The sequence below is a fragment of the Sus scrofa genome, chromosome 5 (genome assembly GCF_000003025.6).
Source record: "Sus scrofa isolate TJ Tabasco breed Duroc chromosome 5, Sscrofa11.1, whole genome shotgun sequence".
In the NCBI taxonomy this organism is placed as follows: domain Eukaryota; kingdom Metazoa; phylum Chordata; class Mammalia; order Artiodactyla; family Suidae; genus Sus; species Sus scrofa.
The window spans coordinates 9364943-9389735 of NC_010447.5; the positions used below are offsets into that span (position 1 = coordinate 9364943).

General features: G+C 45.9%; 1 protein-coding gene across 1 annotated transcript in view; it reads left to right on the top strand.

Moving 5' to 3' along the window:
• FAM227A (family with sequence similarity 227 member A) overlaps positions 1-24793 on the top strand; it is a 61112-nt gene that overhangs the window by 6538 nt on the left and 29781 nt on the right. The window contains exons 4-13 of the mRNA XM_021093103.1: positions 2530-2599; positions 3214-3290; positions 4785-4931; positions 8595-8696; positions 9157-9261; positions 11498-11621; positions 14048-14155; positions 19095-19174; positions 20258-20475; positions 24568-24600. Coding sequence (XP_020948762.1) covers positions 2530-2599; positions 3214-3290; positions 4785-4931; positions 8595-8696; positions 9157-9261; positions 11498-11621; positions 14048-14155; positions 19095-19174; positions 20258-20475; positions 24568-24600 — 1064 coding nt within the window. The remainder of the gene's footprint in view (positions 1-2529; positions 2600-3213; positions 3291-4784; positions 4932-8594; positions 8697-9156; positions 9262-11497; positions 11622-14047; positions 14156-19094; positions 19175-20257; positions 20476-24567; positions 24601-24793) is intronic.

Sequence of the window (24793 nt, forward strand, 5' to 3'; positions counted from 1 at the left end):
CTGAAGGTACAGAGTTGCCATATACCTCTGTCCCCATACACACACACAACCTCCCATCTCCAGAGTGGTTCCCTTATTGTAAATGATGAACCCAAACTGACACATCACTATCACCCAAAGCCCATGTTTCCATTAGGGTTCTTGCTGTACATTCTATGAATTTGGACAAATTTGTAATGACAAGTATCCATCTTTGTAGCATTATACAGAATAATTTCACTGCCTTAAAATCCTCTCTGCTACTCTTCGTCCCTCACTCCCCCTGGTCCTCGGCAACCAAGGACGAATCTTTTTGCTCTCTTTAGTGTTACCTTTTCCAGACTGTCATAGAGTTGGAATCATAACATGTGTCACTGTTTCAGATTGATTTCTTTTACTTAGTAATATGTCTTTAAGGTTTCTCCATCTTTTCATATCATAATAGCCCATTCTTTGTAGCCCATTTCATATTAGTCCACTGTCTGGGTGTCCCACAGTTTATTTACCGGTTAATCTTCTGAAGAACATCTTGGTCGCTTCTAAATTTTGTCAGTTTTGAATAAAGCTGCTATAAACTTCCACATGCAGGGTTTCGTTGGACATATATTTTCAGTTCACTTGGATAAATACCCAGGAGCATGATTCCTGGACCACATGCTAAGTATAGTGAGAAAGCGCCAGGAGTTCCCACTGTGGCACAGCAGAAACGAATCCAACTAGGAACTATGAGGTTGTGGGTTTGATCCCTGGCCTCGCTCAGTGGGTTAAGGATCTGGCGTTGCCGTGAGCTGTGGTGTAGGTCATAGACACAGCTCCAATCCTGTGTTGCTGTGGCTGTGGCGTAGACCAGCAGCTATAGCTCCGATTTGACCTCTAGCCTGGGAACCTCCATATGCCACAGGAGCGGCCCTAGAAAAAGCAAAAAGACAAACAAAAAAACAAAACAAAACAAAACCAACAAAAAAACCCACTTTAAATATTTCACTCCATTCTACTCTTGATTGCATGGTTTCTGAGAAGTCAGATGTAATACTTGTCTTTGCTACCCTCTTGGTAAAGTGTTTTTTCCTTCTGGCTTCTTTCGAGATTTTTCTTTGATTTTCTAACGTTTGAGTATGAAATGCCTAGGTGTAGTTTTTTTGTTTTTGTTTTTGGCCATGTGGAAGTTCCTGGGCCAGGGGTTGAAACCACACCACAGCAATGACAGTGCTGGATGCTTAACCTGCTGAGCCACCAGGGAACTCCTGGGTTTTGTTTTTTGTGTATATCCTGCTTGGTGTTATCTAGTTTCCTAGATCTGTGTTTCAGTGTCTGACATTAATTTGGGAAGTGTTCCAGTAATTTTGCTTTAAATATTCCTTCTGTTCTTTTCTCTTTCTTCTTCTGGTATTCCCATTACGCATACATTATGTTACACTTTTTTTGTACTTATCCCACTGTTCTTGGATATTGTTGGATATTGTTCTTTTTTTTTTTCCAGTCTTTTTTTTCCTCCTGTTTTGGAAGGTTCTATTGTCATATCCTCAAGCTCTCTGAATAGATTGTAAATTCCTTGAGGGCAAGGACATAGGGTCTACTTTGTTAACTTTGTTGTCCAGGCTCAGTGTTGGGCTTATGGTTTTTGTTTCTGTTTTTTTTAATTTGCAGATGAGCTTATGGTTGATAATCAGTACAACTTGTTGGGTCACTGACATTCGTTTTCCTTTCCTTCCTCTTTAGCAGGGGTGGGGGGAGGAGGAGTCAGAGGTCAAGAGGAATCTCTTGAGAGGTCAAGAGTATGACGATGATGGAGTTCCCCTTGTGGCGCAGTGGTTAACGAATCCGACTAGGAACCATGAGGTTGCGGGTTCGGTCCCTGCCCTTGCTCAGTGGGTTAACGATCTGGCGTTGCCGTGAGCTGTGGTGTAGGTCGCAGACACTGCTCGGATCCTGCGTTGCTGACACTGCTCGGATCCTGCGTTGCTGTGGTTCTGGCATAGGCTGGCAGCTACAGCTCCGATTAGACCCCTAGCCTGGGAACCTCCATATGCCGAGGGAGTGGCCCAAAGAAATAGCAAAAAGACAAAAAAAAAAAAAAAGAATATGATGATTAATAATAATGGTTACTCTTTATTGAGCAGCTCCTAACAGATAGCCTCTGTGCTAGTGTTTTCAAATGCATTAAATTCTTTGTATCTGATCCTTATAAGAGCACTGGGTGGTAGGTGTTATTAGCCCCCATTTCAGAGGTTAAACAATAGCTTGGAACCCTTGGAGCAATTTGGAACCCCGTTCCAAATCCTGTACTTCTCAGAGGTGTGGCCAGGAGGAGGGGCAACTTGAGAGAGGGAGGTGGGGGACAGACTGGTGGTGACACTCAGGGGGATGAGGTCAGTGACACTGATGGCTACCAAGGTCCTACTGTCTAGTGGGGAGACAGCAAGACACTGCCACAAACTTTGCTCCAGGCCTTTTGCACACCAGCAGGAGAAATCGCCTTGTCCCTGACACCTGCTCTCCTCTGAGATTTGCACTGATCCCTAATGTCCCATTTCTTTTTGGTTTTTGAAGGCAATTGAGACATTTGAGGTGGAGAAGAAGGCTTTAAGAGAGAAAACTCGCAGCAACTCGGGAGACAGAGGCAAAACTCCTTTCTCATAGTCTTGGTGTTTTTGTGGGGTTTGGTTTTTTTAGTATCTAAAATGCAATTGAGTAGGAATCCGGAATTTCAGATGAGGATATTTTTGGCCTCTTCTGAAAAAGCCTTAAATCTAACTTCTTGGCATTGGGCAAGGAAGGAGGGAGGGACAGTACCATCTCGAGACCGCCTGCTGTGGGACACATTGCACCAGGTGCTTTCACACATATCCCCTTGTTAAAGTTTTCCACTGGCCCCTATCTGAGAGGCAGGTACCACTGAATATGTTTTATAGATGAGAGAACGGGCTTGGGGGTAAGGAAACAACTTGCTGAAAGCCACACAGCTTGTCCATGGCAGGTCCTGGCTTAGCCCCAGCCTGATTTCAAAGCCCATGTTTTATCTACTGCTCCTGATTACTTCTGTGGCTCAGGAGGGGAATAATAAGGAGGGGAATCAGGAAGTCAGCAATCCAGGTGGGATCTAAGGAGACTAATCGTGTGTGTGTCACCTGGCTGCTCATGTTGAATGAAAAACCGTAGGTATAATTACCACGTAGTGGCGAGCAGTCTCCGTGGTTCCTCACATCCTGTTTCTCTTCTTCCGTTCTTCTGCAGGAAAGAGTCAAAGTAAATCGAAGTTTATTTTCAGAGGCTCAGATTCCAGGAATGTGAAATCTGTCATTACCAAAAGGGTAAGGGATCTATTGCTGCGTCTGTTTTTGGCAGGTTTCTGCTGGGCATGAAATCGATTTTATTCCCAGGGAGAGGATACTTGGCACCTGGATGGTGACTGCAGGAAAATGGCAGGGTTCCCTTTTTAGAGAATCTTAAAGTACTTTAATAATGCTAGAATTTTTCATAACACCCTGGAAAAGGTAGAATGAGGAGTGTTCCAGAAGTCGTCTGTTTATTTTTAGAACTTAGAAAATATTTCCTTCAACAATGAGTTCAGATTCAGTTCACACAGAACCACAGTGCTGCACAGCTCCAAGGGTCCCTTCCCACAGCAGTGCTGGTTTTGCTGGTCACTGCAGACATCCCAGGAAGCTGACAGGAGCAGTCAGAGGACCTCTCCAGCTTCATGTAGCTCGTTGGTGGCAGAGCCCTGCCTCCTGCTCAGATCCTCCGACCCGGGGCCAGGCTCTCTCTGCTGCCTCTCCAGAAGCAATGCGGCCCCTCCTCAACCCACCCCAGTGCAGAATCTCCCAAGCTTGCTCTTTAAACTGCGCAGCTCATGCGTATTCAAACCTTTAAAGGCTAAAGAAGGTTATCCTTTAGTCTAGGAAATTCACAGCTTAAAGCCAGGTGGTTGATGGTCTGCATTGACTGTCATCCTACCTGTGTTGGTGGCTGAGCAGATTTAAATGTCCTGTCCGAGGTGGCACAGCTAGTAAATGGGGGAGCTGACATCTGACTAGCTCCAAGCAGTTAATCACTGAGTTCTTCCATTCTCAAGGCCATAGCCCGGTTAGAAAGGAACTCGGTCCCTCAGAATGTTTCCAGTAGGTGCCTTTGGGTGGTGGTCATTGGTTTCCTCTTTCTGCTTTTCTGTATTTTTACATTTTTCATAGTTGTGGTTTGTTTTTATTCCAAAATATATTTAATGATCTGTATTAAGAACTATAGGTTTAATTATTTAAAAAGTGCTAAGAAATTAAAATAAATTTGAAAAAAGAACTATAGGGATAGTCATATTCATATCTAATGTTGTCATGTTGAGAAATTAATATTAAATAAATAACCACTGGGCAGGGGGAACTGTATGCTCCAAGCTGTTAATAAGTAACATTAATTGTAAGTAATCAGTGAATAGTTAAATTGTAACACATCTTCTTAGCAAGACATTTTAAATGATAAATTTGAAGACCGTCTAGCAATGCGACAATGTAAAGTTAAGTGGATAAAGCCGGACATAAAAGTGTGTGTGTGTGCATGTAGGGACTGTAAAATGATTGTAATAATGTACATATTTGTAGACCTGTGCTCAAAACCTGAAAGGGAACATAGAAAATAAAGTAAATAGGCCTCTGGTACGGGATTCTGAAACCACGAAGTCACTCTCATTAGCTTTGGACGTTCCATAACGTTGTTATATTAGCTTCATGGTAAAAAGGGGAGGCCAGCCTGCTGTTTTAAACTATCAAGATGATGGGCTTCATTTTCACATTCTGCTTTTTTTGCTTCAGAAAACAGCAGATAAAAGTCTGCTGGCAGAGCTGTACCAGTATACACACTTTGACACCTCTAGGCCAAACAGGCTTCCGAATGGGGTGAGCTTCTCTGACATGGTGAGCAATGTGGTGCAGGCCGAGAGAAACCCCCTTAGTGGCAAGGTAAGGACGGAGAGTGGCCGCTCCCCCCGTGACGCCCAGCCAACCAACCTGTGCGGCCGACACAGCTGTCCCAGTTTTTCACCCCGGGAAACCGAGAGCTGAGGGCCACACAATTTGCAAGGGACTGAGCTGAGATTAGACCCCAGGCCCATCTTCCAGAGCTCTGGTCTCCTGACTATTCTTTTCTCTCTCTCTCTCTCTCTTTTTTTTTTTTTTTTTGGTCTTTTTAGGGTCAAACTCATGGCATATGGAGGTTCCCAGGCTAGGGGTCCCATCAGAGCCACAGCCACCAGCCTACACCACAGCCACAGCAATGCCGGATCTTTAACCCACTGAGCAAGGCCAGGGGAACCCACATCCTCATGGATACCAGTGAGGCTCTCAACACACTGAGCCACAACAGGAACTCCTCCTGACTGTTCTGATCACCTATCCAATTAGCACAAAATGTTGAGTACACACCCTCATGATATATGTTTCTCTATAAATGACACATGTGCTCTGTTGTCAGTCACTGTGTTGTTGTATATTGGTAAACTTAAATTTTTTTCTCAGTTAGACATTGATTAAAATATCTGCTTCCCATGCCCTATGGAACCCCTTGGGATGGTTACCCACTTGGAGAGTAGTGCACACTGGGTTCCTTAGGGAGGAAGGGAGGGAGAGTTCTAAGGCCCAGCAGAACTGTGTGTGTGAGAGACAACGCCGGTCGCTCAGGGGCAGGAGGAGTGGAGAGGGGAGGGAGCCCAGGAAATGGTCTAGCAGCCTCACGGCTGTGCCTCATCACCCTTGATGACCACCCAGCAGCTCCAGGGTCCCCAAAGCAGCTCTGACCATTGTCCCTTCAGCTCTTAACTAGTGACCCCACCGTTCCTGGGACCCAGCTTTTCAGTCTCTTCTCACTGTACTTTTCACTGCTACTTCAAAACGTACCCTCATCCCTGCTTCTCTCTGCCTGTCTCTTTCTCTCTTTGGCGCCCCCTGCTCTCCATGACTTCTCCCCTCTGCCCTCTCTCTGGCCATGTCTCCACATCAGTTCCATCTTGCATTCAGACTCTTGTAGAGCGATGATCTGTCTGGGCCAGTCACTGCCCAGTATGACAGTGGTGTTTGCTGAAGTCCCAGTGCCAGGCTCCAGCATGGACTGTGGCCAGTGCGTGGACAAGCTGCCTTTCACCCAGTGATGGCCCCCAGGGCAGGCAGTGGTCAGCCCGGGATCAGGTACCTGAGCCCCTGCTTTTTTCAGCAGAGAGGTGGAGGGGCGGCAGGCACTGAGAGCATCACTTCTCTCCGGGGCAGTATGAAAAAATGTTCACCGCATTGTTTCTGAGACAGCAAGGAACTGAAGGCAGTACATCTTGGTGACTAAGTAGTTCTCTGGACTCTCGTTTCTTCTCCCATAAAACAGGGATAGCATGCTCTACCTTGCAGTATGATAGTTTTTATTATCAATTTTTGTTTGTTTGTTTGTTTTAGGGCCATACCTGCAGCATGTGGAAGTTCCCAGGTTAGGGGTCAAATGAGAACTGCAGCTGCCGGCTTATACTACAGCCACAGCAATGCCAGATCCGAGCCACGTCTTTGACCTACACTGCAGCTTGCAGCAATGCAGGATCCTTAACTCACTGAGCAGGGCCAGGGATCGAACCTGAGTCTTCATGGATGCTAGTCAGGTTTGTTACCACTGAGCCACAATGGGAACTCCTTATCGATGTTATTAGAAACAGTTTCATGATCAATAATAGAAGAATAATAGTCATTTTTGGTTTATATATCATGGACTACTTAGCCACTACAGTGAGTACTTATAAGGAGTATTTTAACATGCTATACCATGTTGTTAAATGAAAAACATCGGTATATAAAACTCTGCAATACAGTATCATGTAAGCACACAATAGAAAATCCAGGATACGTACATACATAGATATTGCCAGCATTCTCTGAGTGGTAAGATTATATATAGTTTTTTTCTTCTCTTATATAATATTAAAATGGAAGAAAGGCTTGAGAACAAATGGATTGTGTGTTTCACAGGTCCGCTGTTCCTGCCTGACCTTTCAGCTGTCTTTGCTGCCCTTGACAGGCCCACTGGCCCATGTGCTCTTGTTCCATTTGCTGAGTAGGAGGCCCCAGGACAGTGACTACTATGTTACTTAAGTCTCATTTGTTAGGTCCCCTGGGGAATGTCTTCCTTAGAGCTTAACCCCAAGAAAAACAGCATCTCCTGGAATGCTTTTAGTCTTACCACTGGTGCTGGTTCCTACTTTCTTTTGGCTCCCAGGAAACTCAAGGCAGATCTGTGCCTTGCCTTTAAAAGGACCCTCTTCCATCCTGCTCAGGGGCCATCCCAAACTTTTACTTGCCTCCTCACATCCTCTCCTCCATCAGCTGTGCCGTGTCTCTGGGGCCAGGCTGCCTGCTTCCGAGCCCCCGGGGCTGTGTAAGCTTAGGCAAGAATCCTAACCTTTGCTCTTTTATAAATTGAGGATAACAGTTTCATCATCCAGCACCAACCACAGAGATAGATTGTAAAAAATAAAGTGAGAGGAGTTCCCTGGTGATCTAGCGGTTAAGGATCTGGCATTGCTACTGCTATGGCACGGTTCAGTTTCTAGCCTGGAAACTTCCACATACCATGGGCATGGCCAAAAAAATTAAAGTGAGATAAGGAATGAACAGCATAGCCCATGGCCCAGCATTCAACAAGTGTTAAATATTATTATGGTAGCAGCTTGGGAGTCAGGCAAGTTTCAAGACCCAGTTTGGGACAATGAAGCCTGAATTTTCTGCCTTTCTGAGTTCACTGATAATCCTTTTCTAATTTTAGAATTCCATCTACTTACTACTAACTCAGCAGAATTTCACAGTCCAGTTATTTGGATTTGTATAATATCAACATTTGTTGATTTTGATTCTTATTATTTGAACATAGATGAGAGAGCATGGAGCAGCTGCCTAGGGTTATGGGTTCTGATCCTGGTTCTGCCACTTGCTGGCTGTGTTACTTTGGGCAAGTGGCTTCAGCAGTTAATTCCTCAGTTTCCTCATCAGTGAAATGGAAATAATAACACATGCCTTGTATGATTACTGTAGGGGTTAAAGAAAAACATGTAAACACCTGGCAAGATAAATAGTCAGCACTCACTAAAAGGTTAGGTTTTTTTTTTTTTTTTTTTTTTTTTGTCTTTTTTTTGTCTTTTTTTTGCCATTTCTTGGGCTGCTCCCTTGGCATATGGAGGTTCCCAGGCTAGGGGTCAAATCGGAGCTGTAGCCACCGGCCTACGCCAGAGCCACAGCAACGCGGGATCCGAGCTGCGTCTGCGACCTACACCACAGCTCATGGCAACGCCGGATCGTTAACCCACTGAGCAAGGGCAGGGACTGAACCCGCAACCTCATGTTTCCTAGTCGGATTCATTAACCACTGCACCACGACGGGAACTCCTAGGTTTTTTTTTTTTAATTGACTCCGAAGTATGTTGACTCTGAAGATGACTGGTGGGGAGGTGGTGTGGTTAACAACATCATGGAACATAGGAGGAAAGGCTTGTTTTGAGTGAAGATGACTATGAATCTGGCTGTGGCTCCAGGTAAATTTCAAATAATATATAAATAAGCAAACAATAACAATAGCAATAATCACATGAATTCTGTTTCAAGTCTTTCTGTTCAGATCGAGAATTCGAGAAGTTTCTCTTTTCTCCGTCTCTAAGAGCCATATGGCTGGATAGCTTCTGGTGGATCTTTCATGAAAGGTACCAGGTAAAGGCAAATCTGATGGCCTTTCTCCCTTAAGTTATTTTTCCATGGAACAAATTCCGGCCTCTTTAACATGGGCTACAAACCCCTCTGATTCCACGGACCACCCCTACAGTCTCATCTGTCACCTGTCCCTTCCCCACCCAGGCTGTGCCCAGTGTACCATGTCCTGCAGCTCCCCTGAGCTTTGGGAACGGGTCCTTGGCAGGTGGGTGTACAAGAACAGGGCCAAGAGCAGAGTCAGGACCTCCTGGCCCAGTTAGGGTGCCTTCTTCTACACTCTGCTTCTCTGCACACGTATTACAGATCCTACAAAACAAACTACTGTATTATTTCATAAATAATATGAGGTTAAATACCTTGAGAGTAAGAGTCCTAAAAACGAGAGAAATAGTTAAGATTCTTGGCCCCTGGCTGTTTCAAGAAAGGGCTCTTATCCCTTCTCCGTTTTTATTCCTGGCAGCCGAAGAAGGAGATCCAGAGCAAGCTGTTTGACCGGATAGCCCAGCACTATGCCTTTCTTTTGTTTCGTGAATCCAGGTCCCACTATGAAGAGGCTCTCTTAAAAGTGAGTGTCAACAACTGTTTAGGAAAAGAATCACCTTAGATAGCTATTCACTGCTGTGCCAATCTGATGCCCTTAACATTCTTTCCATAGGGAGTAACTAGTAAGTTGTGACATTTTCATGCACTGATTGAAATTCAGCAGGTACAAAAAATAAGGTAGATCTATATATACTGATTAGGAAGATGTAATGATATATTTTAAGTGAAAAACAGCAATGTACACAACTCCATGTTAGAAAATTATATGTACCTATGCATAGAAAAAAAAAAGTCTGGAAAAATTTTACCAAACTCATAGCAATGCTTATCTCCAGGGAATAAGGTTATAAGAAATTTTCTTTTCTATTTTATTGATTTCTATAGTATTTAAATTAGCATGTATTTTAAAATTATGAATATACATGTATACCTTTTATATATGTGTATATTATGTACATAGATATTAAAAGAATTGCTGAAGAAAATGTAAGTGAACATTTACATGACTTGAGGGTAGGGAAGGACTTTCTAAATATGACCCCCAAGGAAATGACCATAAAGGAAAAGAGCGATTCAACTATAAATTATTTAAACTACTACAGTAAAAGCTAAAAGGCAAATAAGGAACTAGGCAAAAAGACTTAGCATATATGCCACACAACATAAAGAAGTCTTAAAAATCAATAAGAAAAACAGGAGTTGCTGCGTGGTTCAGTAGGTTAAGGATCTGGCATTGTCACTGCTATGGCTCTGGTTACTGCTCTGGTATCAGTTCGACCCCTGGCCCAGGAACTTTCACATGTCACAGGAACAACCCCCCCAAAAAAAATCAATGAGAAAAATGGACCAATGGACAAAGTACATAAACCAGAAATTCACCAGGGGAGAAATACAAATGGGAAAAAAGTTCACCTTTAATCAAAAATACAAATTAAAATAATACTCCTTTTTACCTGTATGATCACATAGACTAAAAAGTCTAATTTCCGGCATTGTGAAGGTATCAGGAAATGGCTCTGTCTGAGTGGGAAGTGAATTGATACAAATATGCTAAAAGCCACTTATACTAGTTAAATGCCTGCTCGCCAAGTCACTTAGGCTTTCAGTGTCTCAGTTTCATCATCCATAAAATGGGAATAATAATGCCTTTCTTGTTGCGTTGTTCTAAGGATTAAATGAGGTGATATTTGGAGTTCCATGGTGGCTGAGCAGTTAAAGATCTGGTGTTGTCACTGCTGTGGCATGGGTTCAGTCCCTGGCCTGGGAACTTCCACATGCCGTGGGTGTGGCCAAAAAAAAGAGAGCGAGAGAGATAATGTTTGTACGGCATGTGACATGTCACCTAGCACATGATAAGCCCTTACTATATAATAGCTGCTATGATTACTATTAGCATATAATTTATAATGCAAAGTCTTAGAAAAATATCCAATGGGGAACGTTTAAGTAAATTTTGATATGACCACTCAGCACAATATTTTAAAGGTCAATGCTGAGAAAAAAAAATCCCAAGGAATTTATAATAACCTGGGGGGAAGTATTTAGGTTATAATGTTAAAGGAATAAAGCCAGATAAAATGTATAATTTGAGTTTAACCACAGTTGAAAAGCAATAACAGGAGTTCCCATTGTGGCTCAGTGGGTTAAGAACCTGACATGTCTGTGAGGATGAGGGTTTGCTTCCTGGTTTTGCTCAGTGGGTTAAGGATCTGGTGTCTCCTCAAAGTACAGATACAGCTTGGATATGGTGTTGCTATGGCTGTGGCGTAGGCTGGCAGCTGCACTCCAATTAGATCTCTAGCCCAGGAACTTCCATATGCTGCAGGTGTAGCTGTAAAAAGAAAAAAAAAAAAAAAAAGCAATAACAGTACCACCTGTGCACAGGGGGAAAAAAAGACAGTAAGTAGGACTTATTATTTCTGGGAGACAGCAAGAGGAGTATGTCAAACGTACCTGGTCATCTTCTGAGCTGCTCTTTGGCCAGGTTGTAGAAAGAGCTGAGCCACAGACCACATGCAGAGGAGCGAGGGGAGGGGAGATTGCTGGCCAACATAGTGAGATGTTTGAGGAGTGGTCCAGGTAGGGTAAGGAGTCCACCAAGACGTGGGGCAGCTGTAGGTGAGAACTGCTCCCCTCGTGAACAGGAAGGCAGCATGGTGTCAGGTAGAGAGTTTTATCGCAGATCCTCTGGGAAGTCAGGGGCTCTTTTCGGGGTGTGGAAGTATCCAGACATTGTCAGAACTCCGCTTGCTCCCCAGAGGTTGCCATCAATTCTGAGTAAAGCCCTGTATACCAGCTTCTGCTGCTGCTTCCCTCAGTCCTGGTTCAACACGCATGAATTCAAGTCTGACATCTGTAACACGATGAGCCTGTGGATTTCAGGTGAGGGGTGACTGCTTTCTCCTGGGGACAGCAATTCTAGAAACATGTCTTCTAGCCGAACCCAGGTAGGTTCCCGTTTGCCATCACACCCCTTCGCTGAGGCGGTTTCCTTTCCCCCCTTGACAATGAAGTGTGGTTAGAGCCCCAGGGGTACTGCTCTCCCTGCTTCCTCAGGCAGTTCTGAGACGTTAGTTCCTAGTCCCCTTTGGTGGCTGCCTGCATCTGCAGGGAGCAGGTTTCGGCTCAGCCCCTTTAGTTAAAGACGTGCGTTAGCTGATGGGCCCCAGACTCAGGAACCCAAAAGCAGTGTTCTGGCTGCATAATCCCTCACTCCCACCCCAGCCTGACCTCAAGCGGCCCAACTGCCCTCCCCCTCTCCCTGCGACACACACAGTGCAAGTTTGATGTTCATTTTTCAATTGCTTTTCAGCCTCCTTCCTTCCCTAGACATTTTCTCAGGTCATTAATATCTGCTACTTACTGAGAAGTTTCCTGTGTGGTTGGTACCGGGTTAAGTGAAGCATGTTTTACGTTTCCTGCGGTGCTGACCGTCTCCAAGGTCCTTCCACATAGGAGATTTGGCAGAACTCATGGGCCTCAGCATGAATTTGTATTTCTGGCTAAGGTTTATTATTGCGACGTAGTAAAGATACACAACCAGACCAAAAGGGGAAAGACGGGCGGCGATGGGAGGAATTCACCTGCAGGCTTCCTTGGGCTCTCCCCTCCCGTGAGGAGTTATGCAGAGCGCCTCATCCCTCTGCAGTGTGATCACATGGGTGTGATGTTTCTGCCCAGAAGCCCACTAGGGAAACAAAGCCCAAGGCTTTTTATTGTGGGCTGCTCATGCAGGCACCTCTGTCCCTCATGTACCAAAATTCCAGGAAAGCAGGTGTTCAGCATCAGCTACATTGTTTTATAAACAATGTGGGTGCAGGGAGCCACTCTTGTCAGCGAGGGAGAAAAATTTCCCCAGCTCTGTTGAGATATAATTGGCATGTGAGGAGTTCCCATCGTGGCTCAGCATGTTAAGAACCCGACTAGTATCCATGAGAATGCTGTTCCAATCCTTTGCTCAGTAGGTTAAGGATCCAGCATTGCCACACAGCATAGGTCTCAGACACAGCTCAAATCTGGCGTTGCTGTGGCATAGGATGGCAGCTGCAGCTCTGATTTGACCTCTAGCCTGAGAATTTACATATGCCGCTCATGCAGCCCTAAAAAAAAGAGAGAGGAGTTCCCATCATGGCGCAGCGGACGAATCCGACTAGGAACATGAGGTTGTGGGTTCAATCCCTGGCCTCGCCCAGTGGGTTAAGGATCCAGCATTGCTGTGAGCTGTGGCGTAGGTCGCAAACACGGCTCGGATCTGGCGTTGCTGTGGCTCTGGTGTGGGCTGGCAGCTGTAGCTCCGATTCGACCCCTAGCCTGGGAACCTCCGTATACTGCAGGTGCGGCCCTAAAAAGCCAAAAAAAAAAAAAAAAAAAAAAAAAAGAGAGAAAAATAAAAACTAAAAAAATGGACATATGACACTGTGGAAGTTTGAGGTGTACAGTGTGATGATTTGATACACATACAATGAAAACTTTTTACCACAAGCAGGTTGGTTAATGCATCCTTCACCTTCCTCATTATGCTGTCCTGCCTCCCATTCTCTGACTCTTGCCTCTCTGTTCCTCCCTCCTCTTCCCCTCTCTGTCCAGGGCTCTGCCTCCTACTCCTAATCCATCCCCAGTAATAAACATCCTGTCCACTGACTTTGCCCAATGGAGACTGAAGCTTTGTACAAGGGCTCAGATTTTTAAAGTAATTCTTGGTCTTTTTCTTCCTATATCAAAGAACTGAGAGAACTCGTAGAGTTTCTCTAATATCTGAGGGTTTGGGCTCCAAAAAATCAAGACTCTAAAACACAGGGTTTCCCGAAAAGAAAAGCATTAGGCCCATCAAGTATTTAGGGCAAGCCCATTTCTAATACTTAGCAAAGCGTGATAGTATGTGGAACAAACATTTACTAAGTGCCTATTTATTGTGTGTCAGGTCCAATATTAAGTCCTGGAGGTGCAAAGATGAATCAAACCCAGCCCCTGCCTTTAAGGAGCCCCTAGTCCAGTGAGAGCAGAGAAGAGGGACAGGAAAACAAATAATTGCAATGCCTTCATATTTCTATGGCACATTGCAGCTTCACAGTCTGCGGGGTGATCTGATCCTCACACGCACACTGTCCGGAGGGCGGGGTGGACATCACATCTCCACTTTGCAGGTGGACAAACCAAAGTCTCCCAGAGAGGAAGTGACTCAGCCAAGACTACAAGCCCAGTGTGGGGTGGGGCTGGTGCTGGAACCAGCAGGGGGCGCCTCTCTTCCATCACCTGCCTGCCTTTCTCTTTTGCAGAAGTGTTCATTATCACTCTTGACTCTCTCGTAGGTACATATCCTTGCCCACAGAGCTACAGCAACTGGGACTACTCGAAACTGGATCCAGAGAGGTTCCGGAGAGAAGAATTAATTTTGCAGAGAAAAAGACAGCTGAAGGGTAAGCCACCAGCTGGGGACTTCCACCCCCTTTGCCCCCTTACACACCTGGCCACCATCTAGTTGCAGGGAAGGGCCTCAGTACTGAAATCCTCCTCAGGCCTGGTTCTCTCTCATGTATCCCCAAACTAGCCTCCAAAATCACTGAAATGTTAATGCTTGGGACCTGCAGAGTCAGCGCGCCAGAGTGTTGGGATGTGGGGGTGGGATTTTATACTACAAGAGTAGATGCCAGTGTTAGGGGTCTTCTATGTGCCAGGAACCAGGTGCCAGGTATCCTTTTTATTTAATCTTCTCAGCAATCAGCTGAAGTACATGTGAATACCTCTTAACAGGTGAGGAAACTAGAGTTCAGAAAAGCAATTTGCCCAAGGCCAACTTTCTTTTTGCACTCAGCAGACACGAAGAGAGCACCGTGTGCCAGGTGTTATGCTAAATAAACACTGAGAACAAGCCAGGAGGCAAGCACAGCCCCTGCTGTGCAGTCTAGTGGGAAATTAAGGTCCTGCAATCATGCATTGGGCTCTGTGACAGAGTATACACTGTGCTTAGGCAGCAGGGGAGGGGTACCCAGTCCAGCCCTGAGGGGATGGCATTTAAGCTGAGATTTGAAGGATGTGTGTTTTAGGCAGGTGAAGGGGAGGACTGCTATTCCAGGCAGAGGGAACAGCATATGAAAAGACCCAGAGGCACTGAGGGGAACAGAGAAGCATTCCTCATGGCAGCAGTGAGAGGATTGTGATGGGTAACCAGCCCGTGGGTGGCTAAACCAGGATTCGAACTCAGAACTGTGAAGCCAGAGAGATACCTCCTTGGGTCAGGATAAATCTACATCCCCCAGCTGGAGGCTGTCTGCCCCTTCTTATGGGGCACTCCAGGACAGCAAAGCCTTGTCTTTAATGGTTAGTGGGGCCCGGGGGCAGACAATATCTGGCTAATCAAATCTTAGAAACATCTACGACCCTTTGGATGTGGGGGATAGGAATGAGAAGTTTTTTTTTTCTTAAACATGGTGAAAATAATTCATACTGTCAAAGAATATGAATCTTAGCACCTGGTAGTAATCTGATTAACAATAAAAATAATGCTAACAAAACAGAAACAGGCTCACTGACTTCTAAAACAAACCTACAGTTACCGAAGGGGAAAGGTGGCAGGAGGGATGGACTAGGCGTTAGGGATTGGCATATGCACACCACTGGGTGTGGAATGAATGGTCGGTGGGGACCTGCTGAATAGCACAGGGAATGCTACTCAGTGTTCTGTGATAACTTATATAGAGTGAAAGACTGAAAAAGAATGAATATGTGTATATGTATAACAGAATCACTTTGTTGTACAGCAGAAATTATCGCAACATTGTAAATCAACTACAGCTCAATAAAACTTTTAAAAAAATATGTTAATGCCCACTTGATTCTCTGCACCAGCCACTGTATGACTTAATGCTATTTTGTTTCATTCCCACCCCAACCTCATCTTACAGCAGGAACTGAGGTACAGAGAGGTTCATGTGCTGCAAGGTTTTCCAGCACATTTGGGGAGCCACACTTTTGACAGGCAGGCCAATCCGTCTCCTGCTTATCTTGGTCTGGCCCCTCTGGCCAGTTAAACCATTTCTCTCCCTCAGTTCTTCAGGGACAGCAAGGGCCTCAGAAAGAAGGAGAAACCTAAGAGGCAGCGCTGTCTAGCTAAGGTGAGCTTCCTGTCCCTGGAGGGCCCTGGCAGCGCTGCCAACTTGCTGCTTGAAAGGTTCCATGCTGGATGGGAAAGTGGGGGAGGTGTCCCCTATAGACCCTCTCTCTGAGGCTGGGAAGCTGCAGTTAGGGTGAGGGACTCGCATGAACTAGGGTGGGGCACTCCCCAAGACCAGGCACGGGTTAGGTAATTCCCTAGGAGCATGCACAGGACTCAGTGCGTGGTCACACTCATGACTGTCATCTATTGCAGCAAAAGGACACAAAGCACAGTCTGCAAAGGGGAAAGATACGTGGGCAAAGTCCAGGAAAACCAGGACTCCCTAGAGTCCTCTCCCACGGAGTCACACAGGAGCCACTAAATTCCTCCAGCAAGCTGTGACAACACCTGTAAAACATTGCCTGTCAGAGAAGCTCGTTAGAGACCCAATGCCCAGGGTTTTTACTGAGGGCTGATCACATGGCTGCTCCCCGAAGTGGTCACATACCCAAATTCCAAACTTCCAGAGGGAAAGTGGGTGTTCAGCATAAACCACATTGTTTGCACAAACGGTTTAGGCGGAGTGAGCCACTCTATTTGTGGTGAGAACCCTCCCCAAATCTACAGTCAAGGCCAACCTTGCAATCCACAGTTTTCTAGGATGGCAGTCAGGACTGCTATGTTAACACTTTTCTGCACAGTTGTGAAGACGGACAGGAAGCCATGAGGAAGGTGGAATCTCATGGAAATCCACAAGCCTTCAAACGCAGTAGCACAGGCCAGGAGGAGGCTGGAGCTGGGGTGGGTTCCAGACTCTAAGCAGCTTCTAAGCATCTAGCAGCCCGTGTATACAGCTGTTCCATTTAGAAGCAAGAAGTCAATAGGAGGGTCAGGTCTGTGGAGAAAGGCTTTATGTTCACAAATTTAGACATGATGAACTTGAGGGGATGATGGAACATCCAGGTGGAGATGCCTAAGACGGTTTTGGCTGTAGCTAGGGAAGAGGACAGGGCTGGGACTCCCAACTGAGGATTTATTTAAATAGACGTGCTTGTTGAAATTATCTCTAAATGGGAATATCAAAGAAAGGAGAAGACAGGAGGCTGAGATCAGAGACTTGGGGACCTACAGGAGGCAGCAGAAAGAAGATTCAGAGGCAGGATGGAGCCCAGAAAGAACAGAGCTATGACAACCAAGGGCTATACTTAGCAATGGTCAGTGATACCAACTACTACAGAGTGGACCACAGAACAAGGCCTAGGAAGAAGCCATGGAATCATACAATTAGGTTGTTGGTGATCTTTTGTTTGTTGGTTAGTTTTTCTTGCTTTTTAGGGCTGCACCTGTGGTATATGGACGTTCCCAGGCTAGGGGTGGAATTGGAGCTGCAGGTGCCAGCCTACCCCACAGCCACAGCCACAGCCACAGCAAATCAGGGTCCAAGCTGCATCTTTGACCTACAGCACAGCTCACAGCAATGCCGGATCCCCGACCCACTGAGCGAGGCCAGGGATTGAACCCTCATCCTCATGGATACTAGTCAGCTTCATTTCTGCTGTGCCACAACAGGAACTCCCAATTGTTGGTGAATTTTTTATTTTTATTTTTTGCTTTTTAGGGCTGCACCCGTGGCATATGGAGGTTCCCAGGCTACGGGTCTAATCGGAGTTACAGCTGTGACCTACACCACAGCCATAGCAAAGGAGGATCTGAGCCGCATCTGCAACCTACACCACAGCTCATGGCAACACCGGATCCTTAACCCACTGAGCAAGGCCAGGGATCGAACCCAAAACCTCATGGTTCCTAGTTTCCTCATGAACCATGGTTCATGGTTCCTCATTTCTGCTGCCCCACAATGGGAACTCCAAGTTGGTGACCTTTATATATTAGTTTTATTGAAACATAATTCACATAACATAAAATTTACCCTTTTAAGATATACGTCATTGACTTTTAGTATATTCACAAAATTGTGCAGCATCACCACTATCTAATTCCAGAACATTCTTATCACCCCCCCCAAAAAAAACCCTGTTAGTGAATTTTGAGAGAGCTATTTCCATCAGGTGACAAAAGGCAGGGCCCAGATTTCAGGGAAAGTGATACAGAAGTGAAAATAGAATAGAGAAAGGTGTGCTGGAGGAGTTAGCAGGGTTGGGAGTAGGACAGCCACACTTGTTTAAATAAACACCATCCCTCTTAGCTGTCAGCAGAAAAGACAGAAAGAGAATGAGGAAGGGAGGGGGGGCAGATGGTTCAGCATCCTCCTGTGGTGTGGCAAAGACTTGCTCCTCTAAGTGTGGTCCACGGACCAGAAGCATCAGAATCTCTGTAGATCAACTAAAGCAGATCCTGCAGATTACCAGGATCTCCCAGCGATCTGTAAGCACATTCCAGTTTGAGAACCCCTAGAGAAGAGAAGAGAATACCTGGCAGTCCTTAGGGAAGAGAACAGCTGCAGTTATTGGGTGGAAATTACAATAGCCACCGCTTACTTTTCTAAGCATTTGCAGTTATGGACCCACTTAAAAGGTTTGTTATCTCAGCAGTCATCATGGACAAAGAATTTCAAAGTTAAAAAAAAAAAAATCTGGAGTTCCCGTCATGGCGCAGTGGTTAACGAGTCTGACTAGGAACCATGAGGTTGCGGGTTCGATCCCTGCCCTTGCTCAGTGGGTTCACGATCCGGCGTTGCCATGAGCTGTGGTGTAGGTCACAGACGCGGCTCGGATCCTGCGTTGCTGTGGCTCTGGCGTAGGCTGGCAGCTACAGCTCCGATTAGACCCCTAGCCTGGAAACCTCCATATGCTGCGGGAGCGGCCCAAGAAATGGCAAAAAAAAAAAAAAAAAAAAAAAAAGACAAAAAAAAATCTAAAAAACAAAACAAAACAAAACAAAAACAAAGGAGTTCCCATTGTGGCTCAGCAGGTTAAGAACCCAAATGTCATATTAATTTCAGCTATACAGCAAAGTGATTCATATATATATATATATATATTCTTTTTCATATTCTTTTCCATTATGGTTTATTACAGGATATTGAATATAGTTCCCTATGCTAGACAGCAGGTCCTTGTTGTTCATCCATTCTATGTACAATTGTTTGCATCTGCAAATCCCAAACTCCCAGGCCATCCTTCCCCACCACCCCCTCTTGCTGTTACTAGTACCTGCAGGGAGGGGGCTGTCTCAAAGCTCCTGCTCTGAAAGTCACCCTCAGGACAACAAGGAACTGAAGAACTGCTTTTTCTCTTCCCTAGGAAGAGCGTTCTTTTCTCTCGCTTCTAGGAGCTATTCCAGTGGGAAGTCCATCCAGAGCAGGAAAATCTGCTGCCCTCAGGTGAGTGCCCCCCTACCCCCATCATCATTCAGTATCTCTTCCCATCAGTAGCTCAAATCAGCCAGGGCTACCAATCAAGGCTAAATGTCCAGACAAACTAAGAGTGAGGGCTTTCCCTGCCTGTTTTTGTAAACGAAGCCTTACAGGTACACAGCCACAGCCACTGGTTGACCATTGTTTTTGTCTTTGCACTGCAGGGCAAAGTTGAGCAGTTGCTATAGAGACAAGGGCTTGCAAAGTCCTCGTCTTTCACTCTCTGACTCTTTGCAAAAGAAGACCCCCTGGCTTAGGAGACACATACTTATCCTTCCATCTCAGTTGAGGGCCTTGTCCTCAGGGTCGGCTGACGTGACCCTCGTCTGGATTTGCCTCCTTGTCATCCTCGCTCACACCGCTCTCCTCTAGAGGACTTGCGCGGTTATTTGGTCATTACTCTGAACACGGCGCTCTCCCCCACTACTCTTTGAGCTCTAGACCAACATTTCTAATCCCATTCTTAGCAGTCTTAACAAGTAGCATGTGAGGCTTGATCCATTGTTAGGACAGCCTTCCCCCTTTGTTTGGTGCAGAGTTGCGGGTGCTTCCACCCTGGAACCTTCACCAAAGGGATGCTTGGGATGGATGAAGGTGTGCCTTTCTTTTGTAAAGCAGGTGCAAATGCTGCACGTTCTCAGGACGATCACTCTTAGAAAAGAATAACTAAGGAGCATACATCTCCAAATGTATGTTCTTAGAACTGGCAGTCCCGTTATTCCTTAGAAAGTCTTCATGTCCCCATAGGAGTTAGTGATCTGGCTAGGAGCCGGGTCTCACGGGTTCAGATTCTAGCTGTGCAGACTTAGACAAATTACTTCAGTTTCCTAAGACTTGGTTTCTGCTGGTGTGAGATGAGCACAGTAGCAATAGTGCCTTTGTCCTGGTATCATGAAGATTGCATGAAGACTGTGCGGCTGGGCTGCCTGTAAATCTACCGCCACACGTCTCAGCGGGCACTCAGCGCTGCCTGCCTGCACTCCCACACTTCCCCAGCATGTCCAGGCTCTGACTCCTCAAAATTCTTATTTCACTCTCTTCCCTTTACAGAATTCTTCCACTGCAGGCAGGCTTTTCCACTCTCTTCACCCAGCATCTCCCATGGAATGTCTTCATCGAGATATTAGAAGCAGTCAAGAGGAAGGCCCTGGCCTTCCTACCAGAGGACAGCCTGCCCCAATCTGCCGTCCCCGGTGCCTGTGGAGGAAGGGCCCTGCCCCCCACTTGTGCTCTGAACCTCGGCCGCTCGGCTTCCACTCCAGCACCTGGCACCCTCTTTCTTGCACCGTTGTTTTCTTTACTTGTGTCATCGTTTTCTCCCACTCAGCTGGATCCCTCTCATTGTTGACAGTCCTCCTCTAGCATCTCTTGCCTTTACAAGGGAAACCCCCTTTGTCTCTGCACCCCCATTTCTTGCTGCCTTTCTCACAAAGACTCATCTGCACTCACATCCTTGCTGGGGGCAGAAGTTTCCGAGCCAGGGATCAAACCTGCACCACAGCAGTGACCCAAGCTGTTGCAGTGAGTGACAAGGCTAGATTCTTAACCCACTGTGCCACAAGAGAACTCCCACTCCAATCTTCTTCCTCTGGGTTTTGTTTTGTTTTTGTTTTGTTTTACTTTTTTAGGGCTGCATCTGTTGCATATGAAAGTTCCCAGGCTAGGAGTCAATTCAGAGCTGCAGCTGCTGGCCTACACCACAGCCACTGCAACGCCAAGTTTTTAACCCACTGAGTGACACCAGGGATTGAACCCACATCCTCATGGATACTAGTCCTGAGGATACTAGTCTGGTTTGTTACCACTGAGCCACAACAGGAATCCCTCTCCCATCTTCTTGAAACAGGTTTTTCTCTTGGCTACTATGTTGCCAGGCTCTTTTGAGGGCCTTCCTCCCCTGTTGTCTGTCCCTCCTCCGACTTCCTTGCTGGCCCCCTGTCCTGCCAGCTCTGTCCTGGCCCCCTCCCCCTCCATCTATGTATTCTCCCCAGATGGTCTTGTCTGGTCTAGTGGCTTTAAATGCCACCCATAAGCCAGTAACACCCAAATCTCCCTCCATACTCTGGCCTCACTCCGAACGCAGACTGGTCTCTACAAGTGCCCTGGTGGCCTCCCCTGAGCATCTCAGCTTAGCAGGGTGTGGGGAGAGCACTGATTTCCAGCCCTGGTGTCACTCCTTTCCTGGTCTGTGGCAGTAGCCTCTTCCTAGCCTCCTTTCCTTTATTTTCACCCCCAGCCTGGTCTCCATACAGCAACCAGAGTGACCCTTTACAGACATACACCACATGAACTTGTTCCTTGCTTAAGCCTCAATAGCTTCTCGAGTGCCCTTCAAATAGAGTCCAGCCCCCTGAGCCTGAACTGAGTTGCCCTGCAGAATCCAGCCTCCACCTCTCTCTCTCCAGCCTCCTCACTCCCACCTCCCTGCACGTACTTCTGCCTCTGGGACACTCCAGGCCTGGGTCCAGTTGGGCCTTTGCACCAGTTGTCACCTTTGCCTGGAACATGCTTTCCTCAGGATTCCTGAGGGAAGAGCTGGCTCCTTCCTGTCCTTTGGATTCCAATTTCCTGTCATTGCCTTAGTGGTATCCCTGGCTCCCCAGCCACCCTCTGTCATCACATTGCCTAGTACGATTCCTTGTACAGTGCTTATCACAGTCTGCTAGTCTTCCTGCAGGATTTATATGTCATTTTGTGTTTGTCTCCCCCTATTTAGTGTCATGTAAATTCCATGAGAACAGGACTTTTTTTTCCTTTATTCTTGTTCTATCTCCAGATCCTAGAATAGATGGAGCACAAAGATACTCAACAGACTATCTCTTGACTTCATGAAGGAGGTCATCTATGTAAATTCTTGGCCCTGTGCTTTTGTATACGAGGACACTCTATAAATGTCAGCCCGTTAAAGTAGAGACAAAAGGGGCGCTGTGGAGGGAGAGCTGTCACTCCCGGCCCGAGATCAAAATATTATCCAGTGTTTTTGCACTGCCTGTCACAACCATGTAAAACAAATATATTTTCTTTGTACTGAAATACGTACAATCTTCTGACAGTTATTTCAGAAACCCAGCTGAGAGATTCCGTTTTCTGTCCCAGAAATAGATATAAGCAAAAGCTTTCCAACCTTAGAAGCAGCTGAAGTTTTACTGGGCAAACCAGGATGAAGGGAGTTGAATTCCATGGTGGGGATAGAGCCTCTCTCTGGTCTTGAGCAGACACACTTTCCCATCTGCTCAAGTAAATAGTTGGCTGTGTTCAAAATGTGCTTTTCAATGGCAGCCATCTGTCTGGGAGTCCACAGTTTGGGGAGATGAGTTGCAGTCACTTTAAGCCTCAGACCTATGGTCTGTGGTTCTCCCGAATCCTCTTGGGGATTTGCACAGTGGAATGAAAAAGCATCTCACTGTATATCTGGCTTCTGCCATGAGGTTCAGCTATAAATAAGGGCTCTTACTTCTTAAAGACTGGTTATTGCTTTATTGAATAAATATGAGAGGATAGTGAAACACAACTTTTGTAAGGAGGATTCATCATCAGAGTTCTTCTCCTTTTTTTTTTTTTTTTTTTTGGTCTTTTTAGGGACATACCCTCATCATATGGAGATTTCCCAGGCTAGGGGCTGAATCAGAGTTGTAGCTGCTGGCCTATGCCATAGCCACAGCAATGCCAGATCTGAGCCACATCTGCAACCTACACCACAGCTCACGGCAATGCCAGATTCTTAACCCACTGAGCAAGGCCAGGCATTGAACCTGCATCCTTGTGGATGCTAGCCAGAATTGTTTCTGCCGAGCCACAACGGGAACTCCATCATCAGGGTTCTTATTTGCCACCACCATTGCAAATCTACTTCAGCTACTTTAAACAGGAAGAAATGTGTCACTAATATCTCACAGCTCCCCAGGATGGGCCAGTGCATTCATTTCAGAGGCCATGCCACCGAGAATGGTGCCCAAACCTTATACCCCTGCAGAGATACTTGGCCGTGCACTGACTAGTGTTACCGGAGAGTGATGCTCAAACTCCATTCTGCTTCCTTGAAAAGCCAGTTGCTCCTGTCAACAGTCTCTCCAAAAGCTGGGGTCTGCTAGGTTGCCCATTTCCTCACATTGCTCACTTCCATCTTGGAAGTCTCAGGCAGGTGCGTTGCCTCTGAGAGGTAGAGCCTACCTGAAATGTCTGCACTCCGGCCACAAAAGAAGCTGGGAGGGCAGCTTAAGTCTTTTGCCTTGGGCCCTGGTTCTTATATATGTGGAGAACATGTGACACCCCCAGAGAGTGCCATTTGAACTGAAAACCAAAGGATGAGAAGGAGTCAGAAGAGTGAATGAATGAACCTCCCAGGAAAAGGGAACAGCGTGTGCAAAGGCCCTGAGGCTATAACATAAAAAGGGTTTGAGATATTCAGGGGACAGAGAGAAGGCCAGTGATACTCTAGCCCAGTGTGTGGCAGGGGAATAGGGGCAAGAGAAGTAGGAGGGGCTGGATCCCGCAGAGTTGAGTGAGTCATATTAAGGAGTAAGGATATACTTTCAGTGCTATGGGAATCATTAAAATGGGGGTGTGTGTGACATGATCTGATTTATATTTTTTTAAAAGATTACAATCTCTTCTGAATGTGGAGAATATGATGAAAACCAGTTGGGAGGCTTTTGTAGTTGTCTAAGGAAGAGGCAGTGACAGCAGGAGGCAAGAAGCAGAGAGACCTGGAATGTGTTTTGGAGATTGGTCTTTCAATACTTGCCAACAGGTTGGCTTTGGGAGTGGAGAGAGGCAGAAAGAAAAAGATGTGGCCAGCATGTGCTTCATGCAGCTGAACGGTGTGTGAGATTTGTAGATGGAAAGTGTAGGGTTTGGGGTAGGAGAAGCTATCAAGAGTTCAGTTTTGAACTTACTAACTTTAGGATGCCTGACCCTAACCCTAAGTGCAAATGGGGATATCACATAGGAAGTTAATCATACAAGGCTATAGACTTCAGCCGAGGAGTCAGTGTTAGAGAAAAAAATTCTATCCAAGTTTCATATATTTGTGACAAAATACAGGCACCATGAGTGAATGACCATGATGGAGCCATAGAAAAAGGCAGAAAAACACACTAGCTTGGTTCCAGAAGCTCTAAATGTGAACTGGAGATGGCCGCTTGCCATCTGCCTCTACACGGATTGAATCATGAGCCACTTTAGCTGCTGACCCTTAACACTCTCTGAGAAGAGCTCAGGAGTGAGGCCCTCTGTGCTCTGGGAAAACTGGCAGAACAGGTCTTCAGATAGATATTTCCAGGCGAATACTTTATCAGCCCAATTCTTGCATCTCCTTATATCTAAAACCCTTCATGGTGATGTCTGCTCCTCTTGACCAGTAGTAACCTTCACAAGACCAGCAGCAACCTTCGGTAAGATGTGTGCTTGGTTGTGTGTACCTCCCCCTTCACCAAAATCGCATATATCCTGATATTTCCCACTGCCTCTTTGCAGGGGTATTTCAGAGCTATCTGAAATGCTACCTCCCAGGCTATAGTCCTCATTTTGCCCCCAAATAAAACTTAACTCTAAACTTTTAAGTTGTACATATTTTTTTAAGTTGAC